Source organism: Aedes albopictus, chromosome 1, assembly GCF_035046485.1.
Source record: "Aedes albopictus strain Foshan chromosome 1, AalbF5, whole genome shotgun sequence".
Lineage (NCBI taxonomy): Eukaryota > Metazoa > Arthropoda > Insecta > Diptera > Culicidae > Aedes > Aedes albopictus.
In genome coordinates, this window is record NC_085136.1 from 14,992,722 (window position 1) to 15,014,321 (window position 21,600).

General features: G+C 41.9%; 1 protein-coding gene across 3 annotated transcripts in view; it reads left to right on the forward strand.

Moving 5' to 3' along the window:
• Positions 1-21,600, forward strand: part of LOC115256846 (zinc finger protein 2) — a 100,569-nt gene that overhangs the window by 34,635 nt on the left and 44,334 nt on the right. Inside the window, exons 2-4 of one of the 3 annotated variants that reach the window (XM_062843766.1) lie at positions 3,419-3,862; positions 3,970-7,084; positions 7,143-7,325. In XM_062843766.1, the coding sequence (XP_062699750.1) occupies positions 3,668-3,862; positions 3,970-7,084; positions 7,143-7,325 (3,493 nt within the window). In that variant the 5' untranslated portion in view covers positions 3,419-3,667. Of the gene's footprint in view, positions 1-2,965; positions 3,863-3,969; positions 7,085-7,142; positions 7,326-21,600 lie in introns of those variants that run through there. The other 2 variants (XM_062843769.1, XM_029855864.2) reach the window with 2 other exon arrangements.

Consider the following 21,600-nt stretch of genomic DNA (forward strand, 5'->3'; position numbering starts at 1 on the left):
TGTGCAGGCTGTGTACCACGCCTTTACCAACCGGACCAGTCGCGACCACCAACTTTGCAGGGTTGTGGTCCAGCATTCTTGCAACAAACCCTGCCCATAGTATCATTCTGTCTTTCGACACCTTCTGGATGCTGGGTTCACCGTAGAGTGCAACGAGCTCGTAGTTCATCCACTAACGTGTGAAGTTTTTTTTTCTGTTTTCTTATTCACTCTCCTAAACAAACACGATAAAGAGAAGGATGGAAGAGGGGGCACTGGCCCTTTCTTTCATCTCACTCATTATCGTGTTTATCAAGGAGAATGAGTGAGAAGCAAAGCAAAAGCAGTGAGAAAAAGTTGAACATCTAGTGAGTTCATCCTTCTCCGCCACACAACGTTCTACGGTTCACCGCCTAGAACCATTCTTAGGACCCGTCGCTCGAAATCTCCGAGTGCTTGCAGTCCCTCCTCGAGCATGGTCGACGTTTCATACCCATAAAGGACCACTGGACTGGCCTTCATCTTTTTCTTTGTGGCTCTATGTTCCGACTGGAACTTGGCCTGCCGCTCTTAAACAAAGTGTTCTTTGAACACTTCCACAGTTATTAATTGAAGAGCTTTCATTGCATGTCATTGCATGAATTTGTATATTGTAAGGCAAGTATAATGATACACTATGCCCCCGGAAGGCGAGAAATGGTTCCCAAACGGAATGAGAATCGAACCCGCTCTCTCTGAATTGGCGATCCACAAAGCTAACTGGAGGCAACCCGACCACCGGTCTTATAAGCGTTTTGTACGTGGTATAAACGTGGATAACGTTGCCTGCCGTTAATAAAGATCCGAGGATCTTTCGAAAGTGCCCCTGCCTATCGTAACACTACTGCTTCAGCTTACCCTGTCGTTCGCTGTTCCGTCTGCCAGCATGTATGTACTTCGTTATTGACATGATGGACTGATGGATCTTGACTACTTCGCGTTTCAGGCGGGTGTACAGATCTTGGTTCTTAATATCTGCACTTTCCGCATCACCTTTCGATCACCTCACGTCAGTCCGACAAGATGCTTCCGTCCTTATCCTTACGAAACCGCTGTGGGATGCGATGAACTTCTGGTAGAACTTCCACGTTTCATGGGAACGACACAGCAGTTTCATTTCTTCGTACTCCGTATTTTTCAAGTGGGGCTTTTTCTCCCAAAAGAGGCTAGTCTGCTTTTCCGCTTCTGTTTGTATCGTTCCATTTTCTGTCATGTTCCATGCTGCAGTATACCGCCCGCACCGCGTTCTTCTCCTCCAAAATCACTCTGTACTATAGATAGTAGAGTAAACATAGATCCGCGGACACCGCTGACTAAAATGTTTCAAGCGTGTAAGTAGTAATTTTCAATAGTGCGACAGTTGAATATGACGTCATGCGTTCCATTGATGTTGTCCAAATCGTGACGTCATGCTCGTTTGGATACAGATTTTGACAGTTCGTTTGGATACAACGGATTCATCAACACGGATCTATGTTTACTCTACTATCTATACTCTGTACTCTTTGTCGAATCATGGGTTGTGTCGAACCCGTTTCACGTACGCAATGGTGCTCTTAAATGCATCGTTGATGGCTGATTTAACTGTATTCCATCAGTCCTCTAAAGAGGCCTCATCAAGCTCACCCTCATCTGGCAACGCTGTCTCGAGATTCTGCACGTATACTGAGGCGACGCGACATCCGGTTACTTCAGTCACTCAAGATTGTACCGTGGTGGTCGCCACTACCGTACATTGTTGATTTTGCGATTTTCGACTATGAAGATTACTTTGAACGAACTTTAGTCTGGCTTGCAGTACTAATAAATTGGCCTACGAATTTATTTTCTTGGAATCGAAACGTTCGAACCAAGAAAATAAATGTGTAGGCTAGACGTGTGCGCCGAATATTCGGCGTGAACTCGGCGTGCATCGGCGTGGGGCTTCTCAAACAATTATGAACAAAGTAAACTACTTTCTAATGATTGAATTGCAACAAATGGACATCTAGCTATGTGCTGCTGCAGAAATTTTCTGGTTTTGATTATGGTAGCCTTTCTGAGAAGGGATACGCCGATCGGCGTGCGGTTTTCACGCCGCCGCCGCCGCCGTTTGCCACGCCGACACGCCGATGCTTCCTGGATCGGCTTCAAACAACATAACCATAAACTTTTTTCCACCAGTGCATGGGTATAACCCCAATTTATTAAGACTGCCAGACAGACCATAGTTCGTTCAAAGTTGTTGATGTTAAAGCCACGTGCCTCTGCATATCGCCCATCTCGATAAAAGCTGTTTCCAGCTTACGTATACTGCCGCAAATCTAATAGATGGTATGATTAGCTGTAATACACATCCTGCTGCGCTACGATGCGGAATTTGCGGTGCTTCAGAAGATCGACGTGCATGCGGGTGCTCCCAATGAACTTGAGAGATTACCATTTGCTCATATACCGAGTTTCCATTCGCAAGTCCTGTTTCGTCGCTGGGGTCTTTACCAATAACCTCGGTTTGTATTGTTCTGTTGCTGACACCAAATCTCTAACTTTCCAAAGTAACTTTGAACAACTGAGTTCAAAGTCCTTCAGTGTCACTCGGACATCGGTCAACCGCACCTAACCTTAAGAACAGATACACAGGCTTGTAGAAGAAAACCCTCCTTGCAAGTAAGCTTGCGTACCCACCGGGGTTAGTTAGGCGATCTACCCTAAGGTTGTTCGCAGCCTGGCCACGAGTTTCACACTTCAGTTTTGAATTGTGAAGGCCCGGTTCAATATTTTCCAAAAATTCTTTCACTATGACACTTCTAGGGTCCCAAACTCCTGTTCTTTTTTTCTTATCTCATTTCTGTGAATTTCCTCTGTAGAAAGCATCCATCATGATACCCTAATCTTTATCTATAAAAATGTCTTCCCAAATTGGACATCTCGTAGAAGAAATCGAAAAGTTGCAAATATATTGATCGATACTTTATACATAGGTACCCACAATTCAAAAGGACGTTAGAGTTTTTGGAAATAATACCTTCTGTATAACTCTTTATAGTCTAAGGGTACAATACTGTCTACAGCTTTCCGAGAAGGCGTTACTTCCAGAAACAGTTGCTTCCTCTTGAAATGTTGATTCCGAAATTCCAGAATCCGTTATTACTACAATCTTTCACTGAATTTTCCATAACAATTTACATCACAAGAATTCTTTCAAAATGTGACTGATCTCACAGGACCAAAAAGGCTGCAAATGGTTCTGTTGAAATCACACCAAACTAGTCACATTGGCGTCGAACGCGAATCGTCGCTCCCCAAGAGTAACAAGCTTTGGCTGCGTGCTACAAAGGTGTTCCCCCCGCGGTCCTAAAGAACCAAAATCCTAACTTTCCTTGTTCTTGCACCACCTTCTCTCTTCGCCGTCCTCTTGCAGATATCCCGTTCGATGAAACAAACACACCTAGCTATAATGAAATTACGAGAAAAAATACATTTTAAGATTTAAACTTTAGAAAAAGTTTTACAAAATCATAAACCTCGCATTATTTATAAATTAATTTTAACTATAATTAAATTATAAAAACAAAATTATTATATATTAAATTAATTAAAACAACAATTGTAAAATTAACACACGTAACTCGCAAAAAAACAAACATCTCAAATCAAAAACACACACAAAATGGCTTCTCGGAAAAACGCCAAGTTCTCCACCAAAATCCAGTTCTATCTGAAACACAGGGAATCGCGGATACTGAAGCTATGCAACGACACAATCAGCCCGGTACCGAACGATTCGCTCACCCGAGCCATCTTCAAGCTGCTGTCGAAACAACCGGTGGACAACCGGCGGATCATCCCGCTGCTCGCGGACAAGGTGGGTACCGACCGAATTCGGAACGTTACAAATGCGTATTGATAGGACCATGTAGATTTAAGCGCCTGAATGTATGCAGTTATGTGATAGCTCATCTTCCGTTACAGAAACGCCCATCCACCAAATCGACTGCCTCGCACAGCACCGTGAAGACGCCCTCGGCGACGACAGCGACACCAACGACAGAATCCCCAGTCACGGCAGCACTGACGGCGGCCCTAGCAGCAACTACGACGGCCGCCTCCTGCACAGCCTCCTCCACACCTGTCTCCGGTCTATCATCGCTGTCGTCGCTGCCCGAGTATCAGAAAGATGTGGAACGGTTTCGGGGACGCATCATCTGCCAGGACAACACGTGCATCATCGACCCGGCGGCATCTCCTAAGAACGACAACAATTCGAATCCTCGCACTCATTCCTTCCGAATTGTCTCGTTCAGCAAGGAGAGCACCGGCAACAAGTCAGACACTTCCTCGTCGCCGCTTGGCGGTAGCGACGGTGGGCGAGATTCGGTCGGCGAAGAGCAGGCGCAGAATCTCAGCTCATCGTCGCCTACTTCGACCGCATCGACACAAGCCGGCCACAAGGCGATTCTGATGTGCTTCAGCTGCAAGCTCAGCTTCGGCACTTGCCGGTCGTTCATCGCCCACGCCAAGATGGAGCACAGTCTCACCCTGAACGACTACGAGCGGATGTTACTCGAGAAGAACTACAGCAGCGCCATCATCCAGACCAACACGGAGAGGCAGTTTTACTTCCTGGTTCCTTTCGAAGAGAAATCTTCAGCCAACAGCACCAACATCAACAACAACAACAGCATCAACACTAGCACTAGCATTAAGACGACGATGATGGACAGTGAGGAGCGAATGAGGAGTGGGAGCGGTATCAACAGCAATGGAGGAAGTCAACAACCATCCCCTCAGCAGCAGCAGCAACAACAACTACAGCAGTCACTTCAACAGCAACAACAGGCGACGCAACTGCAACAACAACAGCAGCAGCAGCAGCACCAACAGCTATCGCCTCAATTACTAACGCCGGACAAAAGCCCCGGTCCCATCAACTTCGACGGTGGCTTCCCGAAACTCGCCCCCAGCAGTATGCTCTACGACATGGACAACAAGCTGCAGGCCAGTTGGAAGCTAGCCGCCGAAAAGTACAACAACGTCATGAACGAAAGCGTAGCGGTTGCGGCAGCAGCTGCAGCCGCGGCTGCGGCGCAAGAAGAGAAGAACGCAGCCAGCGGTAAAGCGTTGGCAGATTTTCTGACTCAGCAAAAAATGCTGTCGGCTGCGGAGAATCTGTACAGCAAGCAGAACAAGTTCCTGGAGTTGATGAACTCGAATCCACTGGCGGCGGCGGCAGCAAAGGCCGCAGCCGCTGGAACGGCCGTTGATGGAGCTGGCGATTTTCACCTGGCCAAAAAGTACAATGCAATGGATCTTTACAAGCAGTTGATGGCTGCCAACAACTTCCGACCGGAGGGGTTGGACGCGCTCAAAGAAGAACTCAAGCCCGAGCACCAGATAAGCGTTAAGAAATTGGAGACTGAACCGACAGGAGCGTTCCGCGGCAATTCCTTTGCACCAAATATCTCAACGAGGAATTCCTGCAAAACGCTCAAATGTCCCCAGTGCAACTGGCACTACAAGTACCAGGAAACGCTGGAAATTCACATGCGGGAGAAGCATCCAGACGGAGAGACAGCCTGCAGTTACTGCCTGGCTGGCCAACAACATCCGCGTCTGGCACGGGGCGAATCCTACACCTGCGGCTACAAGCCGTATCGTTGCGACATCTGTAACTATTCCACCACTACGAAGGGTAACCTGTCTATTCATATGCAAAGCGACAAACATCTGAATAACATGCAAGATCTGAACGGGATGATGAACAAGGGAAATCAGAACTTCTTGAATCTTGCAACCCTTCAACCGACCGAGAAGGTTAACACGTCTCGCAACCAATACATGCAAGCCACCTCGCCACTATCCCTCTCCACGAAGCTCACCCAGCAACAGGTCAAGGAAACTCAACACACCAACTACGATGCCAACCGGCCGAAGTCCTTCTTCAAGTGCGACATCTGCAACTACGACACCAACATAGCTCGAAACCTCAGAATTCACATGACTAGCGAAAAACATATCAGCAATCTGAATTCTCTGCAATCGAGCTACAGTCAGCTGAAGAACCTTCAAACCATGTCTTCGCCGGAAGGCCTCGACTATCTGAGCGCCCTGAACCTCAACGCCCTCAAGGAAGACAATCCGCTGAACCGCGTTGAAGACTACACCAACAGCTCCCTCAAGTCCCTGTCCATCCCAACGTCCCCCTTCGCACCCATAGACCCAACCCCCGTCAGCACCGCCAACAGCACCCCGACCCCCGAATCCATCTTCCTGAACAACCCTTCGCCCTTCTCCGCTGGCAGTGAACCCGACCGCAACGCATCCGGCCCGCTCGACTTCCAGCAACAGCTGGACGAAGACAAGAACCCGCTCCACTTCGAACCTCCGATCAGACTCACGCTGGACCCATCGACTTACTACACCTGCCTGATCTGCTCGGACTTCGACACCAACAACCTGGAAGAGCTGAAGAAGCACGTGATCAAGGACCGTCTCACCTCCAACATCGCAATGGATAGTATAGTGATCGCGGCGGCCAGCTGCGAGTGTCTCCTGTGCGGCTTCCGTTCGCCAACCGCGGACAAACACGACCTCGAACGCCATCTCAAGACGGAAGCCCACCTCAAACGACTTGATCTGATGATTCATCTGCTCGAAGGACGGGACAAAGCGATCGGCAAGCTCAAACACTTCTGCGGCCCCGAACTGTTCAAGAAACTCTCGATGATCTTCCCCCTGCCGGAGGAAACGAAATTTCCGTACGAAGAAATGCCTAGCATTGGTGAAATTTCGCGTTCTCCCCTGACGCTGCTGCTGGAACCCAAGACGGAACTGGTCGAGCGGGAGTTCAACGGGGACTGCGAGGGCACCCAGCCACACCCGGACAACGTGCAGATCAAGTGCAACTGCTGCAACTACTACACCACCTCGCTGGAGAAGATCGGCATCCACAGCCTGTCGGAGAAGCACATTTTCCGGCGGATCTGTTTCGACTACTTGCTGCTCATCTCCAGCGAGAAGAATGCCGCTGCCGGGGGCGGCGGTTCACTCAGTCCATTGAACCTGCAGCAGAGCGTTAAGGGTGAAGGTGAGTTCCCCGTTCTAATTTCAACCAGTACTTTAGTAACTGAACCTACCAATTTTAGATGGTCGTCCGGGAAGTGCCGCCATGCTGCTCCGCGGTGGGCAGTTGATGCTGACGTGCGTGCCGTGCGGGTTCAAGACCGATCACATCTACTACATGATACACCATTTGAAGAAGTCGTGCAAAGTGGAGCAGAACATCAATCTGCTAGGCTTGCGGAACATCTTCAAGTTGACCCCGAAGGGTGAGTACCAGCTACTATCTGTTTGATGGGTTTTATTATACAGTTAGGCATAAATGCGTAGACCATTGGATTTGGGTTCTGCTATGGTTTCAAGAAATACCATGACTCAATTGCGAAACTTCTACAGAGTTCGTAAAATCCGTAAAATAAAGAATAATGCGAAAACACTGGAACCTGACCCAGAATGAAAATATTCATAAATTTTGTACATAAATTAGGTCAATGCTTTAGATGAGGAAGCTTACAGGGTGCGGCAGGAAAAAATGCGAAAAGTGCAAGGCACTATTACAGGCTCAATATTGGATATATATGACTATTTTTTCATGACAGTGTATCAGTCAATGTCTATATTCTAGCTGTCCAAAATTAAAATGAACATATTTGAAGTTTAACATGTGATAATGTAAGCTTAATAAGCGGGTATCAATAAACTGCGCGCCCAATGGTCATTAAACAAATTAACTATAACAGTAAAAAAATTAGCTTAAATTCGATGAACAACCAGACCACACTGATCCAGAGACATGTAGTTCCACATACTAGATAAAATAAGTACATATATTTGATGATATCGTAGAGAAAATTAAAAATTTTGTTTTATCAGATACGAAATTTAGCGACCTGTGTGCTTTTCTGCGGTTTGAAAATTTTGATTGTCTTCAGATTCAGGCACCGTCCTGAAAAGGTTAGTGACCAAAATGGGAAAATTTTTAATTAACTTTTCAGAAAACTAGCCTATTAGAGATCATGGAACGTTGAAACATAGATTGGTTAACGTCAAACGGACGAAAATGAGGTTTGAAGTTGAAAAACACTTTCGCATTTTTTCCTGCCGCATACTGTAGTTCTGGTTTTCTTATAAAGGTTTTCTCCTAAGTAGTTGAGAGGATTTCTGAACCAAGGAACAATCCAGGGCCTTAAAGGGAGCCTAAAAGGAGGAGGTTTCAGGGGTGTTTTGGAGGGCTCCAGCGGAGTTTATTTATTTATTTATTCAGTTTCATGTACTTTATTTATTTATTTTATTTATTTATTTATTTTAAGAGGGCTTATGGTGGTTTCAGAGAGTTTTAGGTGCGCTTCAGGACCATTGCAGAGCTATTCTACAGCATTCTTGCAGAAATTTGATAAACAACAAGGCCAAGAAACGTCAAACTCCCATACAAAATCAAAACAGTGCAGTGCCCTATTTCAGGGTATGATGATTTTTATATATTTTCCCATGGAACTTCATTTCAATCAAGTCACAATTTTAGAGCTTTCAAGTCGAAGTTTCAAGTTTGTTCGAAAATGCATATCTTTTCTGTGGTCCAGAGCCATATATAAAACACCTGAAACCATTGGCGTAACTAGAGGGGGGGGGGGGGCAGGCCCCCCCCCCAGAAATTTTTCATTACTTTATATATGGAAATTAGAAAAAATCTGAAAACCACTGTCATGGTGACAAACATAGATCTATATTCTCAATTTAGTTGAAAAGCGAAGTTTTCGACTAGCAAAGTTGGATTTTTCTCCAAATCCGTGCGTCGGACCTAACTTCGGAAGTGGTGCGCTGTATGACAAACAGCTATACAGCGCACCACTTCCGAAGTTAGGTCCGACGCACGGATTTGGAGAAAAACCCAACTTCGCTAGTCGAAAATTCCGGGTTTCAACTGCACGTACAGTAATAGAAATTTATTTGGCATAATATATGTTTAAGTTGACAGTTATTGGAGACAAGCAATACTTTGTACTTCTTCTTTTTTAACCTTCCGTTAATCGCGCTGTTGTACTTTGTACAACACATGAGAATTATCGACTATCACTTTGTAACTATTTTTTCTATCGATGTCAAACCCGAATGTATTCTACAGGAAACTTATTTGGAATATTATAAGACCTTTTTTGAAAACAGTATAACTCCTTATAATGCGAAAAATTGAAAATCGCATTATGAAGAACGTACTATATATAAGATAAGATAGACAGTTGAATGTGAATTAGTGTATTTCAAAATCTAAATGATCTAGAAATATGGTCTTCGGCAAAGTTACTTGGGATATCAAGGGCCTACGCGTGGTGACCTGTGTAATTCAGATTTCAACCGATAGGCGGCGCTAGTGAGCATGTAATTTTTATATCCCATATAACTCAGGATCCTGAGTACATAGAAAGATGATGTCTTCGGCAAAGTTGTTTGGTTGGTTAAACACAAACTGATGGAGAGCCGTATGGTTTGAAACTTCACATCTAGGTGGCGCTAGTGGTCATTGAAATTTTATAACTCATACATCTCAGGACCCTGATTACTTAGAAAGATGGTGTCTTCTGCAAAGTTGTTTAGTAGATCAAACACTAACTGATGAAGACAAATATGACGCGCAATTTCACATCCAGGTGGCGCTAGTGAGCATTCCAATTTTATACCTCGTATATCTCAAAATCCTGACTACTTAGAAAGATGATGTCTTCGACATTGTTGTTTGAGATTACACTACAAGGTGACGCAAGACATTAATTTGCTAAAACATGCAAATGGAGGCTTTTTTTAATGTTTTCAACAAGCTGTGTTTTTTTCTGTCAACAATATTTCAATCGAATTGAATGTATTTAAAAGCCCAATAGAACAGTTAACATTCCGTTCATTCCACTGTTGTTCTTTGTACAACACATGACAATCATCTGTTATTACTTTATAATAAATGTTTCTATTGATGGTGATTATAAATGTATTCTTCAAGAAGCTTATTTTGAATAGTACAGGATCTTTTCGAAAACGTTACTTCCTAAAATGCGGAAAAATCATAAATCGCATTATGAAGAACGCACTATATATTTTATGGGACATTATATCTCCGTATCCTGATGACATAGATAGTTGATGTCAGTAGCGAAGTTGTTTTATAAATCAAGGGCTTATAGATAATGGTGGGATTTATTTAAAATTACGCGCGTTAGCGTAAATCATATATCTCATATATCTCAGGATACTGACGATTTGGAAACATGGTGTCTTCGGAAAAGTTGTTTGGTAGGTCAAAAGCTTACGGATGAGGTATCTTCTCCTCCATTTGACCTTTGATCTACCAAACAACTTTGCCGAAGACATGTACGCATATGGCCTCCACTTCAGCATCTTATTCTACATCATATGCGACTTCGTGTTGACTGGGAAACATCTTTGCCGAAGACACTATCTTTCTAAGTAATAAGGGTCCAAAGAAACATAATATATAATATTTACGTGCTCACTAGCGCCGCCAAGTGGTGAAATTTTAAATTAAACTGCGAATCATCCGTAAGTACTTGACCTACCAAACAACTTTGTCGAAGACACCATCTTTCTAAGTTATCAGGTTCCCGAGATACATAGGATATAAAGTTTATTTGCTCACTAGCGCCGCCTAGTGGTGGAATTTCCAATTAAATTGCCAATAATCTGTAAGCCGTTTACCTACCAAACAACTTTACCGAAGACACCATCTTTCTAAGACTTGAGGATCCTGAGATATAAGATATAACATTGATATAACATGAAATTGCTTACTAGCGCCGCCTAGTGGTGAAATTTCAAATTAAACTGCGAATCATCCGTAAGTCCTTGACCTACCACACAACTTTGTCAAAGACACCATCTTTCTAAGAAATCAGGATCCCGAGATACATAGAATATAAAGTTTATCTGCTCACTAGCGCCGCCTAGTGGTGGAATTTCCAATTAAACGGCCAATAATCTGTAAGCCGTTGACCTACCAAACAACTTTGCCGAAGACACCATCTTTCTAAGACATCAGGATCCTGATATATAAGATATAACATGATATTGCTCACTAGCGCCGCCTAGTGGACGTATTACGAATCAACTTTGTCAGCATCAAGTAGCCCATGAAATTTACAACAACTTCGCCAAAGACAGTCCTCCTCTAAACAATCAGGATCCTTAGATATTTCAGGATGTATGGGTGTTGTACAAAGTACAACGCGCGACTGCTCGCGTTACAAAAAATGGCGCGAGTACTGAAAGGTTAAATCGCTGAGAAATTAAATCTAAATGATAATTTCCAGGACTTCCTGGATGGGTATCTTTAAGAATCTTTGAATTTTCTAGTAGCATTACTGCAAAATATGGTTAAGTGCTTCTTTATAGAAATCAAGTATCATGTGGGAAAAAAACTCTGGTTGAATTTGCAATGGAATTCCAGCAAAAGTTTGTGAATTCCTAGTGAGAATAGATGTACGTAGCTGAAGCGCAAACGCGATTGTATTCATTAAGACCATGCTGGAGGTGGTTTCTAGTCGGACACTATTAATTTCTTTTATTTCGTGGGCCAGGGGTATTTTTGCGTCTATCAAACAACGCACAAATTCAAATGGTCATTGAGGAAGTTTTAATGTATTTAAAAGCTGGTGCTGCAAGATGTAATCGTAAGTTTGAAGGTATTCATGATTCGACTTGTAAAAGACTTGGTATTCATGAGATAATTGTGAAAGAATTCCTGGATGACTTCTTGGAGATTTTTTTGGCATCTATGTTCCTCTAAAATTATCTAAAAGAATTTCAATACAAACCGCTAGAGGAATTCCTCTAGAAATCCTTCAAATTATTCAAAAAATCTACAAGTAATCCTGAAAAAGCCCTGGGGTGAATCCCTGAAAAACATTATGAACGGAATACTGAAATTTTTTAACTAACCGCTGAATAATTAAAAAAAAAATCCCGAGAGAAATTTCGGAAGAAATCATTACAAGAATTCTCGAAGCAATACCTGCAGGAATCCCTGGAGTAATTTGTGACAGCATACCTGGAGGAATCCCTGGATGAATTCCTGGAGGAATCCGAAAAGCAATTATGCTAGGAATTTCAGCAAAAAAAATCTGAAGAATCCGCATCAGAAATCCCTGTAGAAATTATTAGAAATTTTTTTAGATGAATCCTTGGAGGAATTTCTGGATGCATTCCTGGAGGAATCCTTAAAAGAATTCTTCAAGAAATCACAGGAGGAGTTCCTAGATGTATTTCTGGAGGATATCCGGGAGAACCTTCTGGAAAAGTTCCATGCGGAATCTCTGGAAAAGTTCCTGGACTAATGCCTGGAGCATTAGGGGATTTTTTTATTATCGTACAAATTAGTATGAAGTTTCTGAAGGTTAATGAAATAAGGTAGGGATCATATATATTTGAAAAACTAAATTGAAAAAAAATCAGGGTTGCCTAATTTTCCGGAAAACTCCAGTGAAAATCAAACATTTTCCACAGACACCACCTACTTTGAAAAATCATAGAACGAAGCATCATAGGCACATTTTTTTTTGTGAAATCATAAGCAAATTTTCTCAGCAATTCCAAGATGGATTTCTGGAGGAAATCCTAGAAAATTTTTTGGACAAATTCCTGGCGGATTCCCTGGAAAAGTTAATGGTTTGATTGATTTATTTGTCTTTTTTAAAGAGACTTTCAGCCATTGGCTCCAAAGTTAATGGATACATTTCTGAAGGAGGCATCCCTGGAGAAGTTCATGGAGTAATGCCTGGAGCATTAGAGAAATTTCTGATGAAATTCCAAGATAAACTTCTAGAAGAATTCCCAGAGGAATTTCTGGAGGAATCTCACGGAAGAATCCTTAGAGGAATCCCTGCAGGAATTTCTGGTATATTCTTGGAGGAATTCTTGGAGGAATCTCACGGAAGAATCCTTAGAGGAATCCTTGCAGGAATTTCTGGTATATTCTTGGAGGAATTCCTGGTGGAATTTCTAGAAGAACCCCTGAAATAACTCCTGGACGGATTTCTAGAGGAATCCCTGGAGTTGAAATTCATGGATTTATTCCTAGAGGAAACCTGAAAGAATTTTCGGAGGAATCCCTTGGAAAAATTCCTACAGAATTTCCTGAAGAATCTCCTGAAAGAATATCGGAAGCAATCTCTAAAGGATTTCCTGCAGAAATTCCTGGAGGAATGCTGTAGGAATTTCCGAAGAAATTCCTGGAGGGATTCCTGGATCAATTTCTGAAGAAATTCCTGTAGGAATTTCTGAAGAAATACCTACGGTAAATCTTGGTGGAATTTCTTGAGGAGCCCCTGGAGACACTGCGGTAGTAATTTCTGAGGAATTCCCAGAGGAATTCCTGAAGGAATTCCTATATGAGTTACTGAAGGACTTTCTGAAGGAATTCCTGGAGTATTTCTGAAAAAACCTCATGAGGAATTCCCGCAAAACTTCTTAGAGAAATTTCTACATAAATTCTTGAAAGAATCCCTGGAGATATTTTTGGAAAGAACCTTGGAGAAATCTCTGAAACTCTGGAGAAACCTTCGGAGGGATTCCTGGAGGATCTTCCGGACAAGTTTCAGGTGGAATTTCAGGAGGAATTTCTGGACAAATCTTTATAGGAAATCTTGGGGAAATTCCATGGAACTATTCATGGATTAATTCCAGGAGGAATCCTTTAATCAATTCTTTGAGGAATCGTTCAATGAATTCCTGGAAGAATCTCTAGAGGAATTCTGGAAGGAATCTATGGAGAAATTTCTGAATATATTCATAGAGAAATCCCCAAAAAAATTCCTAGAGAAATTCCTAGAGGAATTCTGAGAGGAATTTCTAATGGAGTTCCAGGAGAAATTTCCAGAGGAATTTCTGGAGGACTTACAGGAGCAATTTCAGAAGGAATTTCTGGAAGAATTACTGGAGAAATCATCGGAGGAATTTCTGGAGGAAGCCATGAAATAATTCCAGGAGGAATGTGTAGAGGAAACCTCGGAGACTAAATTCCTGGATTAATTCTTGGGGGAAACCCTGGAAGGATTTCTGGAGGAATTCCCGGAACAATTCCTGAAGGAATTGCTGTACGAATTTCCGAATATATTCCTGGAGGAATTCCTGGATCCATTCCGGAATAAATTACCGAAAGTATTCCTGAAGAAATACCTGGGGTAATTCTTGGGGTAATTTCTAAATGAATCCCTGGAGGATTTTCTAGATAAATTCTTGGAGAAATTGCGGTAATAATTTCTGAAGGAATCCTGGATTAATGCCTGGAGGAATCCCTATTGAAATCTCTGGAGGAACTTCTGGAGGAATGCCTGGAGTAACCCCTGGATAAATTCCTGGAGACATGCCTGTATCAATTCCTGGAGGAATCTCTCGAGAAATTCCTTAAGAAATCCCTGGAGGATACCCTGGGGAATTGCCTTGAAAAATCCCTGGAGAAATTCCTGGACTAATGCCTGGAGTAATCTCTGGATACATTTCTAGATGAGTACCTGGTGGAGTTTTCAAAAGAATTCTGGGAGCAATCTAGTGGAGTTCAGAGTTTTTAGAAGAACTCCCGAAGCAATCTCTAGATGGAGAAATCCTGAGATGAGTCCATGGAGAAACTCCCTGGAGAAATTTCTAAAGAAACCTCTCGAAAAATTCCTAGAGGAATCCTTAGAGAAATTTCTAGAGAAATTCTTGGAAGAATCCCTGGGAAAATTCTTTGAAAAATCCCTGGAGGAATCCCTGAAGCAATTTCTGGAGAAACCTCAGGAGGAATGCCTGGAAAGTTCTGGACAAATTCCTGCAGGAAGTTCTGGATAAATTCCTTGCGGAATCCCAGGAAGAATTCCTGGATTAATCTGTAAAGGAATTTTTGTGGAAATTCCTTGGAACTATCCCTGGAAGAATTCTTGAATGAATTCCTGGAGGAATCTCGAGAGAAGTTCTGGAAGCAGTTAATGAAGGAATTTCTAAAGAAATTCCAAGAGAAATTTCTGAAGAAACTCCAAGAGAAATTTCTGAAGAAAATCCAAGAGAAATTTCTAGAGGAATTCCCAGAGGAATTTTTGGAGGAATTCCAGGAGGGATTCCTGAAGGAATTGCGGTAGTAATTTCTAAAGGAATTCCTATGGGAGTTCCTGGATCATTTCCTGGAGGACTTTCTGAAGGGATTCTTGGGGTAATACTTAAGTAACCTCTTGAGGAATTCCTGGAGGCATCCTTAGAGGAATTTCTAGAGAATTACTTGGAAGAATTCCTGGGGGAATTCTTGCAAAAAAAAAACTGGAGGAATCCCTGAAACAATTTCTGGGAGAACCTCAGGAGGAATTCCTGGACAAATCTCTATAGGAAATCTTGAGGAAAATCCGTGGAACTATTCATGGAAGATCTGCAGGAGGAATCCCTAAATGAATATCTTGAGAATCCCTGAATGAATTCCTGGAAGAATCTCTAGAGGAATTCTGGAAGGAATCCATGGAGAAATTTCTGAAGGAATTCAAGGAGAAATTTTTAGAGGAATTCAGAAAGGAATTTCTGGTGGAGTTCCAGGAGGATTTTCTGGAGGAATTTCTGCAGGAATCATCGGTGGAATTCCTGGAGGGATCCATGAAATAAATCCTGGAGGAATGTGTAGAGGAAACCTTAGAGAAGAAATTCCTGGAAGAATTTTCGGAGGAATTCATGGAAGAATTCCTGGATCCAAACTTGAATAAATTCCTGGAGTAATTCCTGAGGAAATACCTGGGGTAATACCTGGAGAAATTCTTGGTAGAACTCTTGCAGAAGTCTCTGGAGAAATGCCTGAATGAAATCCTAGAGGCATGCCAGGAGGAATACTTGGAATAGTTCTTGAAAAAAATCCGGGAGGAATTTCCGAAGGAGTTCCTGGAGGAATCTCAAGATTCATTCCTGATGAAATACAAAGTTCGATTTCTGAGGGAATTCCAGGAGGATTTTCTGAAGAATTCTCAGGGGAAATACTGAAGAAATCGCTGAAATTCCTGAGGAAATCCTGAAATCCTGGATTAATTCCTGCGGGAGTTTCTGATGGAATCCCAATAAGAGTTCTTCTAGAAATGTTTAAAATAATCTCGGAATTCGTTTTTGTAAGAATAACAGAAGAAATTTCCGGTGAAACCCTGGAGGAACTCTTGAAGCTTTCTTAGCGAATACCTGGAAGATTTTTTGTAGGAATATTCCTGGATAAAAAAATGAAGAAATCAATGTCTGCAGTAATTGTTGAAGGAATACTACGATCCCTAGTGGAGCGGACCTGGTGGGATGGGTAGAACACTTGACTATCACGCCGAGGGATTGAATCCCACTCCCGACAAACTCGCAAAATGTGACTTCTTCCTTCGGAAGGGAAATAAAGCGTGGGCCCCGAGATGAACTAGCCTAGGGCTAAAAATCTCGTTAATACACATAAAAAAAAACTAGGATCCTTAAAGGTTTTTTGTACAAATTTTTCAAGCAATTCTTGGAGTGTTTTTTTAAGAATCTCTAAGTAAAATTTTCTAAAAGAATTTCTGGAATACATTCCTGCAGAAATACTTCGAATCACTCCAGATGTAATTATTGGAGCAATCTCTAGTGGAATTTTGGAAGGCATATATGGAGATATCCCTGTAGAAATCTCTGAATATCTGCAGAAATACCTTAAAGGATCTCTGGAGAAATTCCTGAAGGAAACTTCGAAAAAAGCACTGGAACAATTACTGGAGGAACCTCTATAGATATCCCAGGACAAATCCCCGAAAAAATGTCTAGTGGAATCCCTAGATGAATTCTTGATTGAATTTCTGGAAGAAGCCAAGATGGAATCACTGAATTAAGGTATGAAAAAAAAATCTTGGAGGAATTGTTCGTACTGATATAGTTTACAAAACTATGAACAAATCTGAAACAGTCATTTTGATTACTCAAAACTACAATACTGATTTGCATATTCACTTATCGGGCGCCCATCCCGCTTAAAATTCATCTCAAGTCAGGCCCCCCCCCCCCCCCCCTGGGCCCCCTCCAGGAAAAAATCCTAGTTACGCCAATAATGCCTGAAACATCCCTAAGACCCAATGCACCTAACATAAGTGGAACTCTGGCTCAAAAAGTTACAGCCTTTTCGATTGCGTGTACTGGTATAGAGGGCCCCGAAATATGAAAAGCGTTATACCACTTTTCGATGTTGTGAAGTAAACACTCTAGACTTCACAAATCTAGACTGGCAGCACGTGGAAATGATAATAAAATACAAATTGTGATGAAACTTTGTAAACTTTGGCCTACAATACATTTTTCAAGTCAAATAAAAACGTATATCGATATGTGGTACTTGGATGTGTAATTGCGTAGATTTGAATCCATTGTTTGAATGACTGAATGAGTAAGTGGGTTACCAGCAGCAAGTTCCGCGCATGTCCCAGCTACCAATTTTCGTTTCTGTGGTCTTTGCTAAAGCGCAGTTTCGAGTTCGAAAGGAATCGCTCAAGAAACTTCATGGGTGATTCCTGGCAGAAACTTTCTTCGGTGACTGCCATTTGAACTGTCATTTCTTCGCTACTGCGTACTGCGATCGAAGAAAAACCGGTTTCTTGAGCGATTCAGGCAAGGAATTTCCCAAGCATCAAGATAGGCTGAGAAATTCCTTCTGAACTGCAAACAGTGCTTAAAACTGGACTACTGCTTGGATTTATTTTTTTGTTTACCAATATCAATGACAGTTGGATGCCTTCTAGACTAGATATACCAGTGTCGCAAGCTGAAAAAGGGTGCAACTTTCTCCTTGGTGCTGACTATGGAGTTCCACTTACGTTATGTGCCCAATGAAGCAACCCAGAAACCCCCTGAGAAACTGAGAAATATCTTAATTTTCCTGAAGGTACCTGAAACTCCCTTGAGACATCCTGGGCCGTCTCTGAGTCTTCCACCCTTGAGACATAAATCCTCAGAAATGCTCATGAGCAGACGCGCCAACTTGGTCCAATTTAGGGGGGGGGGGGCAAAGCCTTGTTTTTCTGATTTTTTGTATGGGAAAATCGAAAAATCGTCAAATATTGGGGGGCAAAACCATGGCTTGCCCCCCCCCCTCCCCCCTAAGTTGGCGCCTATGCTCCTGAGATCCCTTGAAACACCCGTGAATCCTGCTGGAACCCCCTAAAACGCTTCTCAGACCCCTTGAAATACCATGAAACATCCCTGAAGATCCCTGAAACCAATTAAACCCCCCAGATCTCTCTGAAATCCCTTAAAATATCCCTGAAAATCCCCTGAATGTACACTCTCTGAAACATTCTTGGATCACCCTTGAAACCAGCTTAATCCTTCTGAAACACTTTCAATCCCCCTGAAATTCCCTGACTTTTTCTGTAAACACCTGAAAAAAACCCTGACCACTATCCCCCCAATACCTCTTTAAAACTCACATACCTCGTCTGAAACTTCCAGAGCCCCCTAAACATCCACGAATGTTTCATGAACCCCATTTTGAATTCTTTGAAATATCTTGAAATCACACCAAACCCATAGAAAATCAGCCTTTGGGCCCTCTTCTACTCTCCCTTGAGACGCCCTAAATAGCCAATTTGCTCCTCCCTCTCGTAGATCATTCTAAGGCTCACTGCTGCCGTTGCCATAGTTACCGCCATTATTACATTTCCTTATGAGCAATATGGGTACTTACCCCTATAGGGATGTGGACAAATTTTTCACACATTTTTACTCTTTTCAAACTTTTCAAAAATCAAAATGGTTTTATCAAGGAGATTACCTGTGCTATCATATGGATAAATGGAGATTATGTTATGGTAGGATATTTTGGAGATATAGCAGCAAATTTACTCTTCACCTCTTGTTATACACAAAGACTCCAGTTTTTCTTTACGGAATTCTTGCAGGAAATTCTGCACTATTTCTCCTGAAATTTCTCCATTGATTTCTTCAGAATTTCATCTTTTTTTGCAAGAATGCTTTCAGATATATTTATTGAAGCTCTTCGAGAGGGTGTCAGGCCATTAGGCCGAAGGTCATTAGGCCGAAGGTCATTAGGCCGAAGGTCATTAGGCCGAATGGTCATTAGGCCGAATGGTCATTAGGCCGAATGGTCATCAGGCCGAATGGTCATCAGGCCGAATGATCATTGGGTCTTCTTCTTGCCGTTACGTCCCCACTGAGACAAAGCCTGCTTCTCAGCTTAGTGTTCTATGAACACTTCCACAGTTATTAACTGAGAGCTTCCTCGGCAAATGACCATTTTGCATGTGTATATCGTGTGACAGGCACGAAGATACTTTATTGATGCTGAATCTACTGATATTTTACCCATGATTTTTTCCTTCTTTTAAACATAGGCTGTTCTTTCTAGTATCATTGCTAAAATAGTTTTTGGCGCAGAAACTGCTGATATTCAATTCATAAATTTTTCCTTCTTTAAAGCATAGGCTATTCTTTCTAGTTTCATTGTTAAAGTAGTTTTCGGCAAAAAATTTTTGGAAAAAGTAAAAACAACAGATCTCTTTACAGGCTCATAACGGCTGATTTTCAATTCGTCCTGATGACCATTCGGCCTAATGACCATTCGGCCTAGTGACCATTCGGCCTAATGACCTTCGGCCTAATGGCCTTCGGCCTAATGACCCAGCATCCTTCGAGAGGTTCCTTTCTGAAATACCTCCGGAGAATCTCTTAGACATTACTTCAGAAATTCCTTTGAAAAGTTCTCACGAGATTCGTCTCAGAAGCTACCAAGGATTGCACCATAAACTTTTCTTGGTATTTATCAAGATCATATTCTTTCAGAAATTTTTCTGGGAACACTTCAGGAATCCCTTCAGAGATTCTTTCAGGAAGTATTTCAAAGAACAATTCCGGATATATTTCTTGTCGTTTCTCTAGGATTATCTAGCTACTTTATCGGCGCTGCAGTCTTGGGGAATCAAAACGACTGTTTTAGATTTGTCCCGACGTTTCGACTCTGTTTCGAGTCTTCTTCAAAGGGAAAATTCTGACTAGTCGCTTTTTGTTAGAATTGACATAGGACTGTCGGTGTCGTGTTTGTTTTTATACATCGGATTTCTTGTCAAGTGAACCGTAGCTTAGTTTTTGGGCGATTTCACTTGATTTTCACTGTACTGCACTGCACTGCACTTGTGAACGCGGTAACGGTTCACTTGACAAGAAATCCGATGTATAAAAACAAACACGACACCGACAGTCCTATGTCAATTCTAACAAAAAGCGACTAGTCAGAATTTTCCCTTTGAAGAAGACTCGAAACAGAGTCGAAACGTCGGGACAAATCTAAAACAGTCGTTTTGATTCCCCAAGACTGCAGCGCCGATAAAGTAGCTAGATTACACATATCAGTCGAACTCTCATAAGTCTAGGATTATCTTAAGAAACTTTTCGTGGAATAACTGCAGAACAATCTCCACATTTTCGGGCATTCCTTCGGAGATTTATTCAAAAAATTCAATTTCTTCAGAAACATAGTTTAGTGATTCCTTAAGGAATTCTTCCAGATTTGTTTGAAGTATTTGGTGGGTTTCCTCCGAAAATTCATCAAGCATTTCTTTAGGAAAATATTTCAGAGAAATATGTCCACTTACATCTTCAGACATTTTACAATAAATTCTTTTAAGAACTCCACCAGAAGTATCTCTATCAGTTCTTACAGAGTTTGCTTCAGAACGGCCTCAAAAAATCCCTTCGGAAATTTAAAAAATGATTTATTCCTCCATTACCTTTGTCTGTAGTTTTTGCTCGGATTCCTTAAAAAAAAATTTTAAGGGATTCTTTCAAGAAATTTTTCATACTTTTACTTCAGCAATTCCGCAACAATGTCCTTAGAAATCTCATCAGGAATTATCTATCTATATATATAAATGCAGTGGCATACGTGGGACCGCGCATAACTTACGAACGGAAGGTCCGATTTTGATCGTCTTAGTTTTGTTCTGTTACTTTTTACCCAAGGAAGGTTTATGAGGCAAAAAACATGGAAATATTGAGAATTTTTGAAAATTGATCTTCCATACATTTTGTGACCGGGGACTTGGTCTTGGATAGAAACATGAAACGTCAAAAAACGCAGTAGGCAATACAAAGTTTGCCGGGTACAGCTAGTTTTTAATAAACTCCTCCAGGAATTTTTTATTGAGTTCATCCAAAAGTTTCCCACACCTAATTTTTTTCTAGGAGTTACTCCACAGCTATCTCAAGGGGTTTCTCCAAAAACTCTTCCAAAGATTACTTCAGTTTTTTTTTTCTCATGATATTCTTCTAGGAATTCCTCCAGAGCCATCTCAAGGAGTTCCTCCAGGTATTCCCCAGGGATTCCTGCAGAAACTTCTTCAATTGATAATTTTGTTAAGGAATCTCTTCAGGAAGTTTTCATTTTTTTTTTCTTGGAATCTTTTTTCTTGGAAATATTCTTGGTATCTTAACTGTCAGTGTTCCGGAATCAGTTCCAGGTGTCCCGCGGGAAGTGGCTTAATATGAAAATGAACCAAACCCATGCATGCGATACATCAAATATCGGCT